Here is a 20636-nt window from a genome sequence, read left to right as displayed (position 1 = left end):
GCTCCAGGATTTATTCCTGGTCCAAGAGAACTGTCTTAAATCATCTGCAATATAGCATTAGTGTGAATTCAGAATACCATCAGTCACATCTTCCTCCAGCTGTGGTGATACTAGAAGTTTGAATCTCACCACAGAATTGCTAAAAACCCTTTGCTGACAATCAACCAGGAAATAATCCTATATTCCTAATTTATTCTTCTCTCCATTTAGTTCACGTTGAAAAACACCAAGAGAAATTGTCGCCATATATTGTAAATTGATATATGAATACTGTCTCATTGATTTCTCCCTATGAAACATGTTACTTCCCTTTAAAAAATACTTGATTTAGGATATTTACTATACAAGAGAACATTAAGAGGTTCTATATGCTTTTCTGAATTGAGAGGCAAAACAAAAAGCAAAAATTTCTGGTATATGAGAAACAGCCAAATGTCTTCAAAGAGCCAGATGTTCTTCAGTACTTGTTCCGGTATTTTACACCATCCTTGGAAAATTCTTCTCTGCATGCTGCAGGAACACCCCTTCCATCTTTCACTGCCACCACAGGCATTCAGCACACAGCCTTACTCACCACTCTTCTTTCACTAGGAGCAAAGATAGTAACTCATTTTTCAAAGCAATTTTCCAAAATTCATGTATGTGCTGATTAAAAAATATTATGGCAATTATTGTTGTTAACTGCCTAAGGCTCTGCAAAGCTAATTTTAAATGAAAAATGGAAGATTATTCACCTGTGAACAAGAGACTTGCATAGGCCAATAATTCTTATTTATGGTACCACATAGAGAAAATAACCTGGATAATTTGAGAAGATGGGTCTTCTGCTGCTGTTTACTAACCACTAACTTTGGTGAAGAAGTGCTCATCTCAGCAGTAGAAAATCCCTGCAATTTAATTTAGCAGCAGTTGTCAGTAAGTGATACATACAAGAGCTTATGTCTTGATGCTTTATCCATTTTCACAAAGAACAGTTTGAACAAACATCATTTGCTGCAACATGACACCAAACACAGATTTCCTTACCTCAACTAAGAAGACAGTCACACACAAAATCAGAACAAAAATCAAGTTTTTGTGGATAGTAATGTATCTGAAATAGGTATTCCATGTAGTAACAGTACCCATGCTCTCAGCATCATCACTGAAGCACTCCTGTCAAAAAAACAGTGAAATAATAGTAAGAATGCTAATAATATCTCTGTATGAGAATTTCTGACACAACAATGCTATCATTCTTCCTGCTAACTCACTGCAAATAATTGAGCTGAAGCATTAAATTGGCTGATAATGGCTAGAGAGGAAGGTACTAACTGGTTGAGTCACCTTTGATATAAAAATACAGTCAAGAGATTATTTGGAATTTTCAGACAACAATGAGAGAAGCTAAGATTTGTCCAGCACTACCAGAATCAGAAATTATTAATCAACAGCTATTTTCTTTCAATGGAGAATTATTGTTGTGATTTTAGAGTAACTTTGTAAGCATTTTGAGTTTTTTTATTTTTCTGTTGAGCTCAAAAGGAAAAATGGGCAGTGTTTCAGCAAATTTTGAATTTAAATTTTCCTTGGACTTCTGTTTCCACCAAGGAAAGTTCCCCAGAAAATTTTCCTATCCTGAGAAATTCAGCTGTCCTTTTTGAAAATGAAAGTTGTCCATCATAACCAATTGAAACTATAAGAAAAAAAAAATTTAGGTCCAGTTTTTGGTATAAATCTCAACCTTCTGTAGTTTTTGTACATCCATAAAACCAGAGTAAAATCAAGCTTACTCTTCCATTCATTGTCTGTGTCAGGACACAAGAACTAAGCAGTCTGAAAAATTTATCAAATTTGATCAAATTCCAGTTCTAAAAACTGTGCTAGTACTTCAAATGTATTTTATTTTTTTCTATGAGCCTTAATGTTTCAAAGGTGCATTTTACCTAAATGTTCTAAAACAATGCTTTTCCAAGTTATGGTTTCAAATTTTATTTTGTCCTAAGTACCTGAAAGGTAAAGTGCAGGAGATGTAAATTCTGTATTGAAATTCCCTACACTTAGCACTGAAAAATGAACCAAAAATAAAGCAATATAATTTTTTTGAGGATTTCAATGATTTCAAGATGATACTTGAGTTTAAAATTTTTCACAAGTATTCAAAACACATATTCTGCAGAGAAATGCTGCATTAGGAGGGAAACAGTCCAGCAGAAAAACAGATGAGGAGTATATTGCACTAAACCACCACCATAACCAAACCCAAGATGAATTCAAATCGACACACACCTTCAAATCCTCTTCACTGATTTCATCAGTTATGTCCAGGACACTGTCCCGAGACACACGCCGGGTGTAGATATCTATCTCAGAAGACAGGTTTGTCTGAGGCACCATAGACATTTTCCGAAACGTTGTACTTCCCTTTTTGGAAAAGTTTGGTCCGTAGCTCACAGAGGTGCTCGTCATCAGGTTCAGCACGGACTGCCTCCTGCGCCCTTGCAGCAGATGGTCGGCCCTGAGCATGCCCGTCCGCAGCAGAGCCATGTCCCCCTGCTCCACGTCAGGCACCAGCGAGAGCCTCCTCTCCGCTGGCTCACTGTGGCCATCGTCCATCCCATTGACCTGCATCCCGTTCTTCTGCACTACTGAGAACTTCCTATTGGCGTTAAGGGGGTTCATAATTACGGAGTTCTTCCTTTTGTCGTTAAAATCTGGTTTTTGCTTAAAAGATTGCTTCTTTATTTCATTGCGTGATCCCATGCCTTCTCCTTCAATGGAGAATCGTCGGAGAGTCTCAGTAAGGATTGAATTTCTTCTCTCCGCGCTGAACTGATCAAAAGAGTCAAATCCCATCAGCTCTGAGCTGAAGTCTGGCCGCTGACCCTGAAGTTCGGAAAATGTTCCATAGAAATAGCAGCTCCCTTCATGTAAGATTAATATTTTGTCAGCAATCTTTAAGTGTTCCAGTTTTGAAGTAACCAAGATCCTCGTTTTATTCGCCATCAACTTGCACACACAGCTGTAAAAGATGGAAGTGTGAACATTTAGACTATTTTGTTTTCATGATTAAATGATGGTTTCATCCCTTTCACTTTCAATTTGCTTTTACCTGCCCTGCTCCCAGTATGAGCAGCCTTGGGTGCTTCCTCAAACTACAAAGGAGGTGGTAAAGCTGAGATATGTAAAGGTTGAGTACTTTGTCGCAGGAACCAAAAAAGAGGCAAAATTTAATCATGTTTGGGTCAACCCAAAAAGCACACTTCATAATGAAGTATTTATTTTCATCTTAGGGTTACTCAGATCTGATCTGAGACTTAAGAGTATTACTCCAATTTCAAAACTTCAAAATTACAGTGGCTGAAAAGCTCATGGATGACAGTGTGTGTCCTTACTGTTTTCATCAAAAGGATAAGCTAAAAGTCTGACTTGGGCCAACCTGCATCAATCATCAGCAGGCAGTTTCAGATGATTCAATGTTCAGTTATTAGAAAAACAAGTAAAAATATAGCTTTTTGTAAAAAAAAAAATATATATATACTTACAAAGCAGGTAATTGTTTTAAAGTGAAAGCTTTTCTGATACAAAGACATGTCAGATATAAAGCCACACACACTGGGAGTACAAGATTCCAGCAGGCTCAATATGTTAAGATGGAAGACGGAGCAGTAATGCTCACACCTGGCCCAGGCTTGTTTCCCACACAGTGCATTGTCCTAGTACTAACAAAAAAATACTCAAAATACGTACATAATACTACAACATAACACTATGAGAAACCCTAAAAATGAGCATCCCAACAGGCATAATTTTGATCACCTCAGTATTTTTGTACTGCTATTAAAAACCCTTCATTTTACTTTGTGCTGCTTGGCAAGATTCTTAAATACAGTCTCTCAAAACATACAATACCTTTCAAATATCTCTTTTTCTGTAAAAATGTCTAAGTGTCCAAAAGGAGAATCCAAGAGATACAAATCAGCATCTTTGTACACTGCCCTGAACAGAAAAAAAGAGAAATGACATTAACTTTCGCATCTCTTATAAATTTAAATAAATATAATTTAAAAAGAATGCCTCAAAACTTCTAATTGATAAGCTTTCTACAGCATCAATAAAGAGTTGAAGTTTAACATGAAATATACTTGTAAGACATCTTTTAATTAAGCCTTTTCTTGCTGCAGACCACATTACAAACTAACTCATTATTTTTGATGCAATGAAACAAAGCTGTCTTTTACACAGGTTACTCTGTGTAAAAAGAAATCTGTTTATGGCCTGAATCTGACAGTCCCCATCGATGCACAATGACCATTTCAATGGGAATTTAATGTCTACTGTAGCATCTACTGGTGCCTGAGAGAATATTGCATATATGTAAATAAATACATGAAAAGAATTAGGTCTCAGCACTTAATTCCAAAGGTACTTAGAACAAAATGGTGGGTAAATAAAAGTGTATTAATGTCTTGCAAACATCACTTTCAATGGGGCTGTACAATTTTCAATTTGAAGACATCAAATAGGACCTTAAGCTGTATGTACTTGGACATGGATTAGAGACCTAAAGCTCTGGTTAAGAGGATTTAAAAAAAAAAAAAAACTGAATGGAAGTTCAAAAAAACCCCCTGCCTTCCTCTGTGAGAATGAAAATCATTATGTGGTATCAATCAGAGTATAATTAATAAAGAAATCCAGCCAGTTGAATTTATGTATTTTTAAAGTATGTTAATCAGTGTGAAAATATTTAACCACCAAGAGAAAAAACCCTCAATATTAGCTCATTATGTTAATAAATCTAGCGACTTTATTGAAACATCTTGTAACACAATGGATTTCACTGACCATACATTATGGAGTGACTGCACAGCAACAAAAATTCACACTGTTCTGTGTGCTTTTATCAGCAAGAAGTTTGCAGGGTTTTATTGCCATAATTTGTGTGTCGCACTTAGCAGCTACAAAGCTACTGGCTTTAGGGTGCCAGGCCAGCAAGCTGACTCAAGTCCAGGACATGCACTGTGTCTTTCCCTTGGTCCTTTCTTTCCCCCAGTTGCAGGGGCAGGCAATGGCAGTGCATTGGAAGAAAGACAGGCTCATGCAATCTCCACTGGCTTCTTGTGACGGCTGGTTGATGTCACTTCTGTCACGGATTCTCCTTTCACTTGACCTTGCACAGACTACACCAGGTAAGTTTATGCAGCCAGTCCAAGAACATAATGTCTAGATTATCACCAGTTTATTACCTAGGTACAGCCCAGGGCTGTAAACCTAAATTTACACCCCTAACTTCTCAGAGCTTCGTCTGCAACCCACACCTCAATACCCACATACCTTGTAGCACACTGCTTGGACTGGAGCCCAAACAAAATCTAAGACAGTCACATGTAATTGTTTTAAAAGTTACTGTTCTACAGCTGACAATAAATACATAAGTTCTGTGACCCTCCAGGAGACAAGCTACGATCATCTGAAAAGTGACAGACACAATAATCCATAACATCTAGGAAACAGTTCGTGTAAATGTTGAATTTTAAATGAAAATCTAAGTGGGTTTTGTTGTTTTGGGGTTACGTGCTTTGAAAGCTTTGCCTGATCTTCGCCTTCTCTTTCCTCTTACTGCATAAACCAGAACCATCCATATGCCTCTTCAGTCTCACAAACCCACACTGAAAGATTCTCTATTTTAATGATCCCATCGTTTAGCCTCACACAGATGTGCACATCTTTCATGGGATGCCAGTACAGATCACTATAATGTGATTTTACTTCTACGCAGTGTTTCTGGGCATGGGAATCAACACAATTTGCACTTGGCACAGAAATAAATGGGGCCATTTACACATCAGAGCTGTCATTACTGGATTTCTCACAATAGCTAAGTGACTCTGCTGAAACACATAGCTAATTTATAAGACAAACACCTATGTTATTGTTCCGTGGACCTTCAGAATTACTTACTAACATTGGAAGGTCAAACAGACAAGGCAGTTATTCATACGTACTAACTAGTCACTTCTTTCTATTTTTTCTTTTTTCTTATGACAAACAGAAGCCCAAAGTGTTAACACAAAATGTTTTGGAACATGGCTGCTTTTTTTTTCCCCTCCATTTACCTGCAGACAGGCAGTATGTTATTGATCGACACGTAAACCACTTTGAAGAAATGTCATAACAGGGAAACATTCTGGAATATTTATTTGTATCTTTCTATGGGTTTCTTCAGTACATAAAAAGATACACTTAGAGGTCAGAATTTGCAAAGACGTCTTGCATCAGGACAGGAAAGATTCATCTTAAGCTAAGCCATAGCACTTGTCTGGCATCAAACTTTTAAAATTCAATAAATTAATATGCAGGTGTATCATAAAAAAAATTACATAGCTGAACTCATATTTCTAATAGTGAAATCATGTTCCTGATATATCTGGAAGATATTTATTTAGCAGGACATAGTCCACATGTATTTAAATGCTTAGTCAGAATACATTCCATGTCTGTAAAAATAGTACTCTACGTGAAGAGCTAAATACTCACCTTGCCAGTGAGATCCGTGCTCGTTGACCTCCACTCAGAATGATTCCACCTTCACCCAGCAGCGTATAATCTTTTTCTGGGAACTTGGAAATATCCTGTTAACAATTAAAAAAAAAAAAAAATCAGTATTTTCAATACCCAAGAAACTCAAGCTACAGTTTTGATGGAAACATAGTGTGCAATTGTCTACAGACAGGTTTGGCAGCAGTTGTAAAAAAAAAAATTCCCACAGAAGTTTTTTTATTTCATTTGTTTACATAATCAGAAATAGTGATAAGAGAAAACATATCATTCTACTGCAGAAAACAATCACAAGCTGCAAGATCTTAAGAACAAATATTTGTCTGAATAGTTAATCTCCATAAAACCAAGCAATGTACCTTCATACAATGTCAGTCCAAAACATTAACTGCTCAAGGGTTCTGTCAAGTAATGATAAATGCACTTGCTGCTGAAGTTAGGGAAAGCAAGAAGCAAATTCTGTTTCTGAGCTCTTCAAAACCCAGAGAAATATATACTTCAGGCAGGTTCATTAAAAAAGGCTTGACAAGCATTCCTAGCCAGGAATCTCATGGTTTGCAAAAGGTTTGAGAACCAAGTTCCACTGCTTGGGCTGTAAGTTATTTAGAACGCATGACTATGTTAAAAATGGATCTTTAGCCAGGGATAAAAGCAGAAAATACCATTTCACTCTCATATGAGACACAGAAAGGAGAAATGGACACTCTTGTCTCCTACTGGCAGGGGTAGCCAGAAATTTTCTTGAGAGGAGTATTTAGTGCTGAAATTGATGATCCATGTAAACTACAGAAATTCATGGAAGTGGACACAAGGAGAATGACTCATGTATCTGAAGGTTGTCTAATTTTTATACTTTTAGAGTTGCTCTAAAAAAAACCATTAATTCTGCCTTCAAGCCTTACCTGACCTACATCCATATGCAGTGACACCACTATCACTGTGGTGGATGTACTTTCAGCAGAATTTTCCCTGAAACACAGGCTGGATGAGCTTTCTGTGCCTCATGGCATCCAGGCTTCCAGGGGATACAATCTCAGGGTAGCTTGCCATGCAGTGAGAGGGGATCCCTGACTGTGCCAGGAGCTCCCAGTGCCTGTGCTCACAGCCCAGCAGCACCACAGTGCCTGTGCACACCTTGCCATTCCCAAGGCAGGGACCCCGCAGCCAAGGAAGCTGACTGAGGCATCCAGTACCAGACAAAATCAGCTCCAGTGTGCTCATGCACCACACACGTTTTCCTTTCAATGCAGCTTCTCAGGGAAAAAAGGGTGGCATGCATTATGTCTCAGGACAGAGCTTCTGAGAGGGATCTTTAGGCTGTGATCTGGAAGGGGTATCCTGTTTTGGGGTCTCATCCTGTGGGCAGCCAAGAGGCAGGCAGGAATCAGCTGTCTGCATGCTCTGCAGCACCCACACAATCCTATGGCTTACACACTGGAAGACACACAAAGCACTATTAGAGCAATACCATCTGGGATTCTGAGTTGAGCTGCTCTCTGTAATTTCGTATTTCATACGAAGGCACATACAATCCAATTTTGATGGCCCCTGCTGTGATTTTGATGGTTAAACACTCTCTGTTGGGCAGCCTATTGGCATTCCAGGCCTTTGAGGTTTTGCAGAAAAAATAAATAAATAAATTAATTAATTAATTAATTAATATCCTTGCAAAAAATGTTTCCTTCTTCCTCCCCTGCAAATTGCCCTGACCTCAGGAACAGAGTGAACAATGCTGTTCAGACTTGGAACAGTGACAGATGGAGGGTCCAGCCACTCAAGAGCTAGAAATTGACTGCCTGCTCTGTCAGGAAATGGGAAATTCTCACAACTCTTTAATTTGATAATAGCATTTACTTCCTGACTTAGAGGATTCTGACCTTAAAATCAAGATGCTCTTATGTACGGAAAATCTATTGCAGGTGATTTTTAAATTATTCTCACATTAACTAGTTCTTTCCCTCTCGTAAATGGAGTCACAAAAGAAAATCCATGGTATTAACAAATCAGCTCAAGTATTTGCAGAAAGAGGAGAAATGTGAAAAACAGTGCCAGCAACAGTTTTAATGAAAAAATTTCTGAATGTGACAAAATCACCTTCCTATAAGTCATGAAGTATTTCAAGAGAACACGTGAAATTCTGGCATAAAATCTTTTTGGCATTTCTTTGAGACAACCTGGTCAGATCACTCGTGGTCTCATTATGTATGCAGGAGTCATGTTAACCATCTGTAAGTTTGGCATTAACATAGGGGTTTGCATGATTAAGTATCCAGATCTCCAAGCTGATTTAAGCTGTTTCCCATTTTTACCAGCACTGCAGCCTGTAATGGTGCTGGTGCCCTTGCTGTTTCCTGATTCTACTCCTTCCCAAAAACCCAGGTGAAGAACTGGGCCCAGCATCTCTTCTTCTGCAAACAGGGTAAAATTCCAGCTCTACTGAAATTCATTCCAGGGGTCCCATTGCTTTAAAGGTTGTGGGATTTCATCAGATGTATTTCTTTGCAGGTGTGTCAACATGGAATTTTAATCAGGCTTTTAATGAGTTCCCCTTCTGCTCTCCTCTACCCTTCACCTCAAAATAATATATGACATGGAACAGACAAAGAACTTTTCAGGCTGTAATTATAATAATTAAAAAATGTTTAGTAATTTCTTTCAAAGGCGTAAACAAAGTAATGAAGTCCAATAGACACACAATGCTAGTTGTTGGAACATGCATGACCTATTGTAAAAAAGTACATAGGGCTGGTCCCAATACATCCTTGCTGTCATTTTGTGCAGGAAGTGAAATCAAGCCAGGGACAAACCTAATGTAATGATGCTGAACAGAACAAGACTCAGCATATTAATGAAATATGAACTAGGCACTGGATTTTCTTTAACATATCTATTTTTAAATGCTTAAATTGAGAAACGATTCACATATGAAAACCCCTACAGATCCCACAGACATTAATTACTTTAGTGGATGCTTCTAATATCAGGAGTTATAAAGTTGCCCACTCAAGGAGAAGGCACCCTTTTTAATAGCTATTTGCACTTTTTGCAGTGAAAATGCCATATTCATCTACCTCAGCAGCAAAGGGATGGCCCTCATAATACCTTTGGGGTTGGTAAGGAAGAATACAGCCAGGATAGGTTCAGGGTGAACAGGAAATATATCTTATTAAAAAAGGAAACCTCAGAATGGACTTCACACTCCAAGTCTTTTCTGTAGAGATTAATTGTTATCAGAATCATTGGATAAATCATTAGCAACAATGAAGATAATAAAGCATGACAGAAAATAGTCTCTAAGAACCAAGAGTTGCTTAATATGTCCAAGGTTGCTCAAACTACTCAAGCAGTAGTTCTAATGCTAGAACCTAATTATTTTATTTATGTGACTTCTTTTTCTTCCCTAAATTTGTCCTTAATTGTGTGGGGCTTGATCATCTCTCTTCTGCCTTCTCTCATAAAAGACAAAACAGTCATGAAACTAATGGAACAGAGCAGCAGTCTTGACTTTCTGCATTTCATCTTAATTCTATTCTAGTTCTCTATTTACCTTTTGTTTTTATTATAGACACCTCTACAGTAATCTTATCCCCTTCCTTTACTTTATGGCCATTAACGTTTCCTATGCTTTTTTCACAGTTCTCAGAAAATCTCCCTACTCTCATTGCTACTGAAGTACTTCTTTTTTCATCATCATCATCTTTTGAATTTTTAAAGTTGTGAAATCAAGACTTGTGTTTCAGACTCATACCTAGTACAGAATACTTCTATGAATTTTTAAAATGTGAAGAATTTTCAATAATTTCTTATATCTTGGCTTTTAGGTAACCAGCCTGAACATACTTGAATCCTCATTTTCCCGCAAATAATCCACAAAAACAGATTTATTTAAGTATTTCAAATAAGATTTTTTAAAAATTTTATTTTATTTATGTAACTCTCTTCTCTCTCCCCATGATTTTGTAAGCCAAGGCTTTTATTAGACTTTAGCTGAACCATTTATAAAGGATTTGAGATCCAAAAACATAAGCTTTGTTTTTGCAACAGTTTGTGACCTCAAACAGAGTGTCAGGCTCACCCAAAACTCAGAAGAATGCTGGCAAAACTCATTTTCTCTATGGCAAAATATTTCTGTGGAACAGATTTTTGAAAAGTGAAGTGGTCAATGCACTGCATGTGGGTAGGTTAAATGCAGGGTAAGAGAATTAAACATGATTCCAGAAAAGACACAGAAGATAGGACAACATCCAAGGTAAGCAGTCTAGAGCCCTGTAGCTAAGACAGGGAAAGGGATGGGGAGACTGAAACAGTTTTTTGACTAAATGATATCAAAAAACATTGCAGGGGGGGTGGGTCTGTTATACATATTTATGTGATCACTGATAAACTTCTTGAAGTGAGTGCATTTGGGAGTTTGTCTCTAATCAAGGTGTTCTCCTGCTATAAAGAAACTGTTCTAGCCTCTTAACTTCCAGTTCACCCAGAAAATTCACTGTCTGTACTCCACAGCTGATCTGCCAATGATTTTGGGCCACAGATAAGAATTTCAGTTAGAAGAGTCTGTGCAGGCCAGCAGATCACACCAGTGTGGGATGGAAAAAGCAAAGGCAGCCAGCTTTGGGGGCCACATGTCTGAGGTGCAGCGCTGGTAGTGGGAGGTTTGACGTGGTGCTAGTAACACCAAGGTTTTGGGGTCAGTCCCCAGATGGCCTTAGGAGTTGGACTTAATGGTCATGGTGGGTCCCTTCCAGCTCAGGATATTCTGTGAATCTGTGACATATTATGTGGACTGCCTGCCTGAAAGAGGCGTTTATATTCTTTTAGCTGTTTATATTAGGATGTGATAAATTCACCTTGACTTGCCAGTGGCCCTCCCCAGCTGTGAAGATGGGGTTAAGTTACTGGCTCTCAAATAATTTACATCATAGATATGTACCTGATTAGATAACCAAGCTACCATTTACTACCCTCTTGTAGAGATTTACATACCACAAAGCACTCTGTTCCACACTTGAACCCTTTATTGCTCCTCTCTTCCACACAATTTGTAATCTGCCCCTTTCTCTAGTGAAAGCGAGGCTCAAAATCACAGCACAAAGTATTTCACTCACTGACAGAACTTCTCAACACCTACTGATTTACTCGCGTGACCAAAACAAAAAACAAAAAAATCCAAACAAACTGAAATACCACCACACCAACCAAACAAAAACCAACCCAAAATCAGCACAGATAAAAGGAGCTGGAGCAGTACATGGGATGTAAGGATGTGTTTCTGTTTTGGAGCATTCTTAGCACTGCAGCGAACTTCTCCCCCCAGGGTGGATACCATCCTTTTTAAGGAGATGTTGAACACATGGGAACACAAACCTGGGCTTGGCCTATTGAGTGTCTCTTTCTATAGTTAATCTCTCCACATTCTAGTTATTAGACAAAAATTAATCTCCTGTACTCCCAGTAAACCCAGCTCAAAACCCTACAGAATCTGACCACAAACTTATTTCGTACTATTATATAATTTAATTTCACATGGAAACACTTCCTCTATTTGCATGCCATGTTAAACATTACATTCATCAGCAGCTGGTGTCTCTCAAATCAGAGCATGTGTTTACTTAGAGAGTGGTAATCTCTCAAAGGTAGTTTGTCATTATGTGTTTATAGACTCTTAGGTAACTATTGAAGGATCACATGAATTAACTAGGTGGAAAAATATCTATCTTACGTAACAAAAAGGTAAAACTGAAAGTTATGGAAGTATGGTTTCAAAACTCATGAACTACTGGACCCACCCAAATGTGATAGGATGCTTGATGATTTATAAACACAAATAACTGTAATAGGCCTGCTTCTGTAACCTTGACTGGAGGAATGCCTTCTCTTAGGATGAGTTTGTTCAATGTTAATGGCATTTAAACATGAAAATTCCTGTTTCAACTGTCCAGAGGTTTTATATGCTTAACTTTTCAAGTTATTACTTAGGCTACTATTTACTGTGATAAAATCAAACAAAAGTCCCATACCCTGCATATAGCAGGCTATTAACGCTGATTTTTCAACCTAAATATCTGAAAATCAAGTCACATTCCTTTCCCATTTTTCATACCATGAATAAAAAGGATTTTGCAAACCCACATACCACCTACAAATTTAATCCTACAAATTTCCATTTATATTTATGTTATCCCTGCCATTACATTAATACAACCTCCAATTAATATAATCCTTAGGGAAGTCACATTTTTAGAATTGCTTCAAATTTAGTGGCAAGTTTCCACAGACATACAAACTCTGGAAGTTCACATCTCTCAGTGGCTTTTACAGTATACTTGGTCCTTAAATTGATGTGTTTGGCAAAAGTTCAAACTCTCTTGCTACAATTTTTTATTATGAATGTGATGAAAGGTACTTGATAAGAAGGGTAAACCACTTTGTCAGAAGTGCTGCTGAGGCAGCACCAGTTCAGTTTATCTTGCTTTTTGAGTACCATGAAACTTGCCAATGGGGTCTGCCCTTAGAAAATGCATTCAGAATACATACCAATTACATCTTGTCTTCTCTCTATTATAGCGTGCCAATAGAAGACTTCAAGAAGAGGTAATAGATTTGAGGTAACACCTACAAACTCAAAAGTACTCTTATTAAAACAATTCATTTCAAAAAGGCTCCTAAATAAAGGACAAATGGTAAGGACTACTGATCTGTGCTGGAGTGGTTTAACCTAGGAGGTTAAAACCTTCACCTTCTTATTTGCTTACTGGGACCTTAGAGAGCATATTAAATTAGGTATGCATCCTGCTTTCTTGCTTGCTAAAATAATAACTGTTTCTCAGTAAAAGGAAAAGAGAGCAAAGAGTTAGTGGAGAAGGAACAGGCAGCCCTTTTCCTATGCATCTTGAAAACTTTTTACTGTGATGTTTTGAGAATGTGTCATGTAATTTAAAGGCATTGGCATTCCTTTGAGTTCAGCATCACACAAAAATATGGGCAATGTCTACACACAACTTACATCTCATTGCAGTCATATTCAGTGTGTGCCAGGCTTTCAGAAAGAATTTTTGCCAGTAAGGCTGTTTCTTTTAGATTTCAAGAACACTAATGAAACTCTTAATTACAGGCCCTTTATCTCAACTCCAAAGCACTCTTTCACCTCTTACTGGTGTTCTTTCACCTTTTATTGCTTTTCTCTTAACCTCTTCCCATTGACAAATTGCAGTAACGGGAACAACATTGCAAAACATGATTTTAACTCTTCTGATGCCCTACTTACTCTCAAAGGACAAATATAATTGTAATCAAGTTCTGAATCATTTTACACATATAAAACAGGCTACACTACCATAAAAAATATGCATAAAAATATAAGTTTAAAAAGTATCCTAGGCATACTTTCACTGATGCACAGAGATGCAGTTGAGAACCCTTCTCATGATTCTTCAGCATTATGTACCTGTAATTGACATCCTGAAATTATGAGACCCTTAGATCTGACTTGCTTAGATCTGACAAACTTCCCTCACTGAGTCTTCAACCCATGACAGTCTTTCATTATGGATCATTTCAACAGCTCAGATCTCGTGCACTCAGACTGGACGTCACTGTGGTGTCCCTTAGTCTTGCTGTCCCCATGAGCCAGAGAACATTACAGAGAAGAGCTGTGAGGACCATGGACCATGAATGAAACCTTTGACCCTGTACTGCTGTCACATGTGTCATCAGGTGGGACTACACTCCAAGGAGCACCATTAAAACACATGCTTCCCACACATGGACTCACCAAACCGTATCCACGGTCCAGGAGAATGCCCTGTGTCTGACTGCCCATCAGTCACACACCCGGCTCAGGAGCATTGGGTGGGACAACAGCCATGCTGTGCACGAGAAAAAAGGGTACTGGAGAGACATATTCACACTAATTAAGCTTGTGACCCAAGGCACAGACTGACATCCTAGTGCATTGTGCCCTACAGAAACACACTTTGTCAAGCAATCTTGGCATAGCATTTCTGAGAAAAGAAATAAAAGAAAATCCTTTTGTTGCTCATAGTTTCCCCGCTTTTCAGTAATATTTTTTGTGATTAATCAAAATTATCTGGAGAAGAAATCATCTTTTTATGCTTCCTTTTGATGGTTCCACACACAAACAGAACAAAGTGCAAAGCTGTGAGAACATCTTTTAGAACAACATAAAAAATTCTTCCATTCAAGACAAACCTACTGAAGCAAACCTGTTGTTTAGATAATGGCTAACATAACCAGGTTTGCTATTCTCTACAACTTTACAGAATCTAACATAATCTATCATTCTAACCTCTGAATAAAGATCTGATTTCCCATACAGGTAAAATTTTATTCTTGGACACCTAAAAATGTGGAAAGCTCTGGGAAATATTTACTTGCACTTTCCATCTTTCATAGTTGCTTAGAGATATATTTACTTTGCATACTTAGCTACTCTAAAGAGACTCTAAGTGACACCTCCTTAGTAAATTAACTACATACCAAATTGAAAAAGTCAGGAGAATTTAGCACTGATTTTTGTGAAAGTTGTCATGCACTCTGAATTATATAAGTTACACTTCTCTAATATCATTTCTATATCTCTATAGACCTAAAACAAAGTGGAGACACCTTGTGTGACATCACCTGGCTTCAGCATCCTGTTCTGCAGCAGACAAGAGCAGGCTGTGTGTGGCAAGGAGAGGCTTCCCTGTGTGCCTGGAAGCCTCAAACCCACGTAAATGGGTTTTGACATGACCCACATAGAGTGACCTGTGGTATTTCATTGGCACTAATAAAGAAGCATGGGAAAGACATCAAATTTATGAGTTGGACTAGATCTTCAGTTTGCTTCCTCTATAGGCTGGTGGTGGGAATGGCAAAGTTAAAAGGGCTCTTCACAGGTATATTACTTTTCACCCTACTAATACCTGTATTTACCCACTGGGTCAAAGAAGAGGTCTTTGTATTCCAAAAGCATTTTGGTGAGTATAGAGCTTGGAAATAAATCTGACTTAGCCATTGCTAAGAGCTTTATATTAACTGACTCGGAGCATAGGCGCAATAAGGAAATAAACTCTCTTATATCACCAATCCTTGGTTTCTTGAGGGCTCCACATAAGAACTAGACTCAGCAGGCCTGTTTTCAGGTGGAATATACAGCTGCCTAGGAAGGCTGCAGAGAAGGGAGCAGAGTGAACTCAGTTAGGCAAAACTCCTCTGGTTTCTCCTTTCTGAAGAACAAGAACAAACACCCACGCACAAACTCCAATGCAAAGCACTAATATAATAAACCCCTAAAAGGTTGCACTGGGGAATAAACAGGAAATTAATATTTTAAATCCATCCTTCACTCTGCCATACTGAGTCTTGTTTGGTAACTAATACATGAAAGCTAACAAGACAAGAAAGTATAATAATAGCAATAAGGTAATGCATTTGGCTTCCTTCCAGACTATTCTGCTTCTCTTCAGGGCAGCCCAATTTACTCAGCCCAGGAGAAAAAAAAAGGGTATAAGTATCAAACCTGACCTTAAATAATAAGCCCTGCTAGGAGGTGAAGCATATCATTCTGCACAGAGCTGCACCAGCACAGATCAAAGCTGGTTTGACTGAGCCTGCCTGGAGAAAAAGGAGCTGCAGCCTGCTGAGACACTGAGCCTTGCCACGACCGCGGAGACCCCAAGCTGTGCCACCAGCACTGAGCCAGAGCCACAGCAATCTCCTGCTGCTCCAGGAAGGGCCTGGCTTGGGAAGCCTCCTCGAGCAAGGGCAGGTTTGAGCTGCTGAAACCAGTTGTTTCTTGGAGCTTTGGCATTAACTATAACTTTCACAACCAGGGTTAAGGATAACTCTACAGAAAGCCTGACACAGAAGTTGTTAATTCTCCTGTCTTCCGGAACTTCCCAAGAGATTTCCAGTAAACCAAATGAAAAATCCAAACTGAATAAGTTGAAATGGCCAGAAACATACAGGGAAATATTACTTTATTGCTTAAATGAGATAAAATGCAGTAGTAACCTTATTTTTAAACAGACTGGCTATGGTTTCTTGCTTGACTGGTGCTAAGGAAAAATATGTTTCACTGTGTGGCCAAAAGAAAAATCCTGTTCAGCACAGTTAAATATTTACTGGTTTTATTTGTGTATTACAGAAAAAATCTTAAGCCATAGAATATTTTGCAAAGATCTCAAATGCTGGCTCCTTTTGTATCTTGCCACGTGTGAAATATATTTTGCTATACTACCCTCTGTTAACATCAAACACATAAAAGGACATTTTAATGTGATTGTACTCATTGTAGGCTACATGTCACATAAGGATCAATCCTGCAATTATTTCCAGTGTAAGAACTTTTAGTGTCTTCACAGAAAAAAAAAAAAAAAAAAAAAAAAAATTTAGTCAAGATTTTCTACTAAATAATTCAGATTTCTGCCACAATGTAATCTCTGCAGCCATTTTTTAAATGTAAAAGAAAGAAGAAAAACAGGTTAACTTCCAAAAGTGTAAGGAAAAGCTTCTTTATGTGGAAGAAATATGACCAAAAAATTAGGAATAATATATTTGTACATAATTTCTTCAGCATCTGTGTGTTTACTCAGGTTTTTAACTAGCAAGGAAGGCTGAGAAGGCAAACACAATATAATATCTGAGCCAGCTTACCCAGATTCTGTGACCTAAACTACCAGAACTGTCAGTGTCAGTGTATCTCCCAGACAGCTGGCAACAAGGTGACTTGCAATTCCACAAAATTGGGATGTCAAGCTGAGTTCCTTAAATATCAGAAATTTCTCACTTGCTTTAAGCCCCATTCCCATACCCTTTCTTTGGGGTTTTTCACTTGGGTTGGGTCACAGGTCTTAAAAGTCCTAGATGACTAACCTCTTCTAGCTGGCAGGCTTTGATGACACTCCTGTACCGGTATTCATCATAGGAGACACCAAAAATTATGTTCTCTTTAATTGTTCCAGGCATGATCCAGGAGACTTGAGGTGAAAAGGATATCCTTCCACTGTGTTTAATTTTACCCTGTGAAGGCTCCAATTCTCCCATTATCAACATCAGAAGAGAAGTCTGGAAATACATTAACACTTGATTAGTATATCAGAGATCTGTACAACAAAAAGAAATGTTGCACATAGTGAGAGTCATTCTGCTAAGCCACTTAAATGGCATATTTGTCTCATCAAGAGTGTCCCTGTAAGTGACATTTGGTGCAAAGTGCAATTAGTGGAGACTTTCTTAATATGTGTGATTCTGAAAGACCTCCAATATAAGTGAAACTTAATTTAATAAATGATAAAGATTGTGGAAAATAGCTTGTTAAAAAGGCATGCTGCTGCAAATGTATGTCATTTTAGTAAAGCTATCAATAATCTTACAAGGTAAAAATCTATCTGTGAAACACATACAGACATAAGGTATTAGTATTTATAGAGAATTATATTTGATTTTCTCATTATCAGTGGCTATTTTGTTTGTTCTTTGTACAACATAATTCATGTTTATAATTTTGCTAGTGCTTATAAGTATTTTATCTGTATTGCCTTGAAAAATGCAATTTCTCTGTGTAAGTATACACAATTGCTCAGTATGATCTGAATTTTCCTCTCTGACTGTTAACTCATTTACGTGAATGCATGACCTAAGCATATTTACTATTTCCCTTCATAAAAGAATTGATTGCAATTTCAGTACTGACATGTTATAATTTCAAAGTTAATCAGTAGCTTGTAGTAACCTTGTCACACATCACTGCCTACTAGATCAAAGAATAGAATTGAGACATACACGGAAAAATTTGTTACAGAGCCATTGCAGCGGTGTTCTTGTCACTAATAAACAGTGAACAAAGTTGGGACATAATAGCCAAAGATCTAAAACACCTGTCTAAGTCACAGTTTCATGTTTTCAGGCCCAGAGATCTTTTTGTAAGTTATACTTATTTGGGGGAGTCTCATGAGCTTCCTTCCCTTATACCAGAATTCGACTTTTTGAAAATGCTGAGTAAGAAATGTCCAGCCCTGCAAAGGACAGCTGTTTGGTATGTTCTGTACACTGGGTGATAAACCACGGCAGCTTGTGCCATACAACACAAATTAAAAAACAAAACAAAACTGAAACAAACCCCGTCTAATACTGAAACAATATTAAACAGCTGATGTCAGGCTTCATACCTGTTATAGATTAAATAGTAAATAGAGATAAAATTGTGCAGTCTCTTCATGGGCCTGACAGTTCCTGGAATATACAGTAACAGCCTCAAGCACCATGAAGGAATCCTTACATTAAGAATGTGTAAAGGAAGGGCAGCATTTTTTGGGGGTGGTGGGTAGGAGGTGAACCTTACTTTTTGACTTTTATAATATTAACTTTTTTAGTATTACAGAAAAAAATACACTGTTCAGTGTAATCTGAATTTTCCTCGATTTCCTATGCAGCAGATTAAAGGAGATATACGTACATCCTTCAGCATTTTCTAGTTCACATTTTTACATTACAATTACCAGCACTAGCAATAGCGATAAACTATTCTGCTAATTCAAAAGTATCACTCTAAAATGCATGTTAACACATCATTTTGAGAACAATCTCATGTTCTGAGTCCCTTGCTCTCTCTTGTGGGGATCATTAATGAAAAATAAGAAGCCTTGATCATACTGAAATTGATGGGTCCTTTGTCATTGACTCTAGCAGACCAAAGATTTTTCCCCATGCAAGTAAAAGAAATTTTCACCTATAATTTATTAAACAGGAGAAGCATAACGAACATTTGTTTTAACTTTCACATTTCCTCAAAACACAGTGAAGATGAAAGACTCATCAAGACTCATCTAATTACTTGCTTTTCAAAGAGAATAAGAGTATCACAGTTCAACACATTTTATATTAATAATGTTAATTGGATGTGTCATCTGCAAACTAAATGCATTGATAATATTTTGGGGTGGTAAAATGATGAATAATCTAAACCACAACTTTTCACAGGAAACCACCGGTTTCAGCAGCATCTCCCCAGGCTTTCATGTGGGTCTCAGGAAGCCCAAGTGAGGCACTACAGGAACCAGAGCTGAGTGATCAGGGACACCTCATGTCCAGGGCACACATACCTGTCAGCCTTGACCAGTTACAAACCATCTTGTGTTCAGTTCTTTCCTTAAACTGTTAGCAAGGCAGGGCAAAAAATGGTTCCTAGCACACTGAGCCATCAGTATATCTATTCTATATTCTTCATTTTTTTAAAGGCAAGGAGATTCTCACCATAAGCCTTAACTTTAGGTTGCAGTATGTATTACTCCTGTAAAATTTCCTTTTTCTTCCAATAGGAAAACATTGTGTCATTAAATTGCTATTTCCTTATAATTCTGTAACATTCTATTACAAAAAATATCCAGCAAACTCTATCTCATAGTGGCCACAGTATAAAACTTCAAGTAACAATTTCAGTGAAACCTGCAGATTATCCATACTTTTTCCTGCAGCCATCATTTCTGCAGCAAGCACAGAATAGCAAGAATATAGTAAAAATAGAGGTAACAATACAGGTAATAACACAATATTATTCCTTATAGTTATTAGGACTCTTGAACCAGCAGAAACAGAAATACCTTGCCTGCTCCAGTAGATCCAGAAACAGCCAATAGCTGCCCCTTCTCAATCTTGAAATTTATATCCTGAAGAACAGGAGAGGCATGAAGGGGGAAATTATTGAAGAAGAGATTGCTGTCAGTGCTAGGGCCTTTGCTGTTGTTGTTTTCCTGGTTTGCTCTTACAAATAGCTCTCCAATTCCCTGCATGGGAACATACATGGATATATATTTGATGTACATAAAAAATAAATAAAACACGCATATACAGAGATGTATATCATACTGTGGATTTAGGAAAATATATCAACTTACTTTTTTCATGTTACTTTTCCAATCAATAAAATACTAATTATATTATTGAATATATATATTTTTAATGTGTGTATTGGATTTGTGCCAAAATTTGTGGACACAAACAAAATTTGCTTATTATAGAAGCATTTTACAATGTTTATACATGACATAGCCTGATCCTGTTTTCAGGCTGGCCTAAGTCAGTAATAACTACTTACT

At 37.6% G+C, this 20636-nt stretch overlaps 1 protein-coding gene across 1 annotated transcript in view; it reads right to left on the bottom strand.

The window, feature by feature from the left end:
* CFTR (CF transmembrane conductance regulator) overlaps positions 1 to 20636 on the bottom strand; it is an 87569-nt gene that overhangs the window by 37288 nt on the left and 29645 nt on the right. Inside the window, exons 10-15 of the mRNA XM_041471591.1 lie at positions 20142 to 20324; positions 17416 to 17607; positions 6517 to 6611; positions 3892 to 3978; positions 2269 to 3001; positions 1027 to 1155 (exon numbers count right to left, since the gene is read on the bottom strand). Coding sequence (XP_041327525.1) covers positions 1027 to 1155; positions 2269 to 3001; positions 3892 to 3978; positions 6517 to 6611; positions 17416 to 17607; positions 20142 to 20324 — 1419 coding nt within the window. The remainder of the gene's footprint in view (positions 1 to 1026; positions 1156 to 2268; positions 3002 to 3891; positions 3979 to 6516; positions 6612 to 17415; positions 17608 to 20141; positions 20325 to 20636) is intronic.

Source organism: Pyrgilauda ruficollis, unplaced genomic scaffold (genome assembly GCF_017590135.1).
Source record: "Pyrgilauda ruficollis isolate IOZ18807 unplaced genomic scaffold, ASM1759013v1 scaffold27, whole genome shotgun sequence".
NCBI lineage: Eukaryota > Metazoa > Chordata > Aves > Passeriformes > Passeridae > Pyrgilauda > Pyrgilauda ruficollis.
The sequence above is the reverse complement of the archived record's forward strand: the minus strand, read 5'-3'. Positions and strand labels throughout refer to the sequence as shown.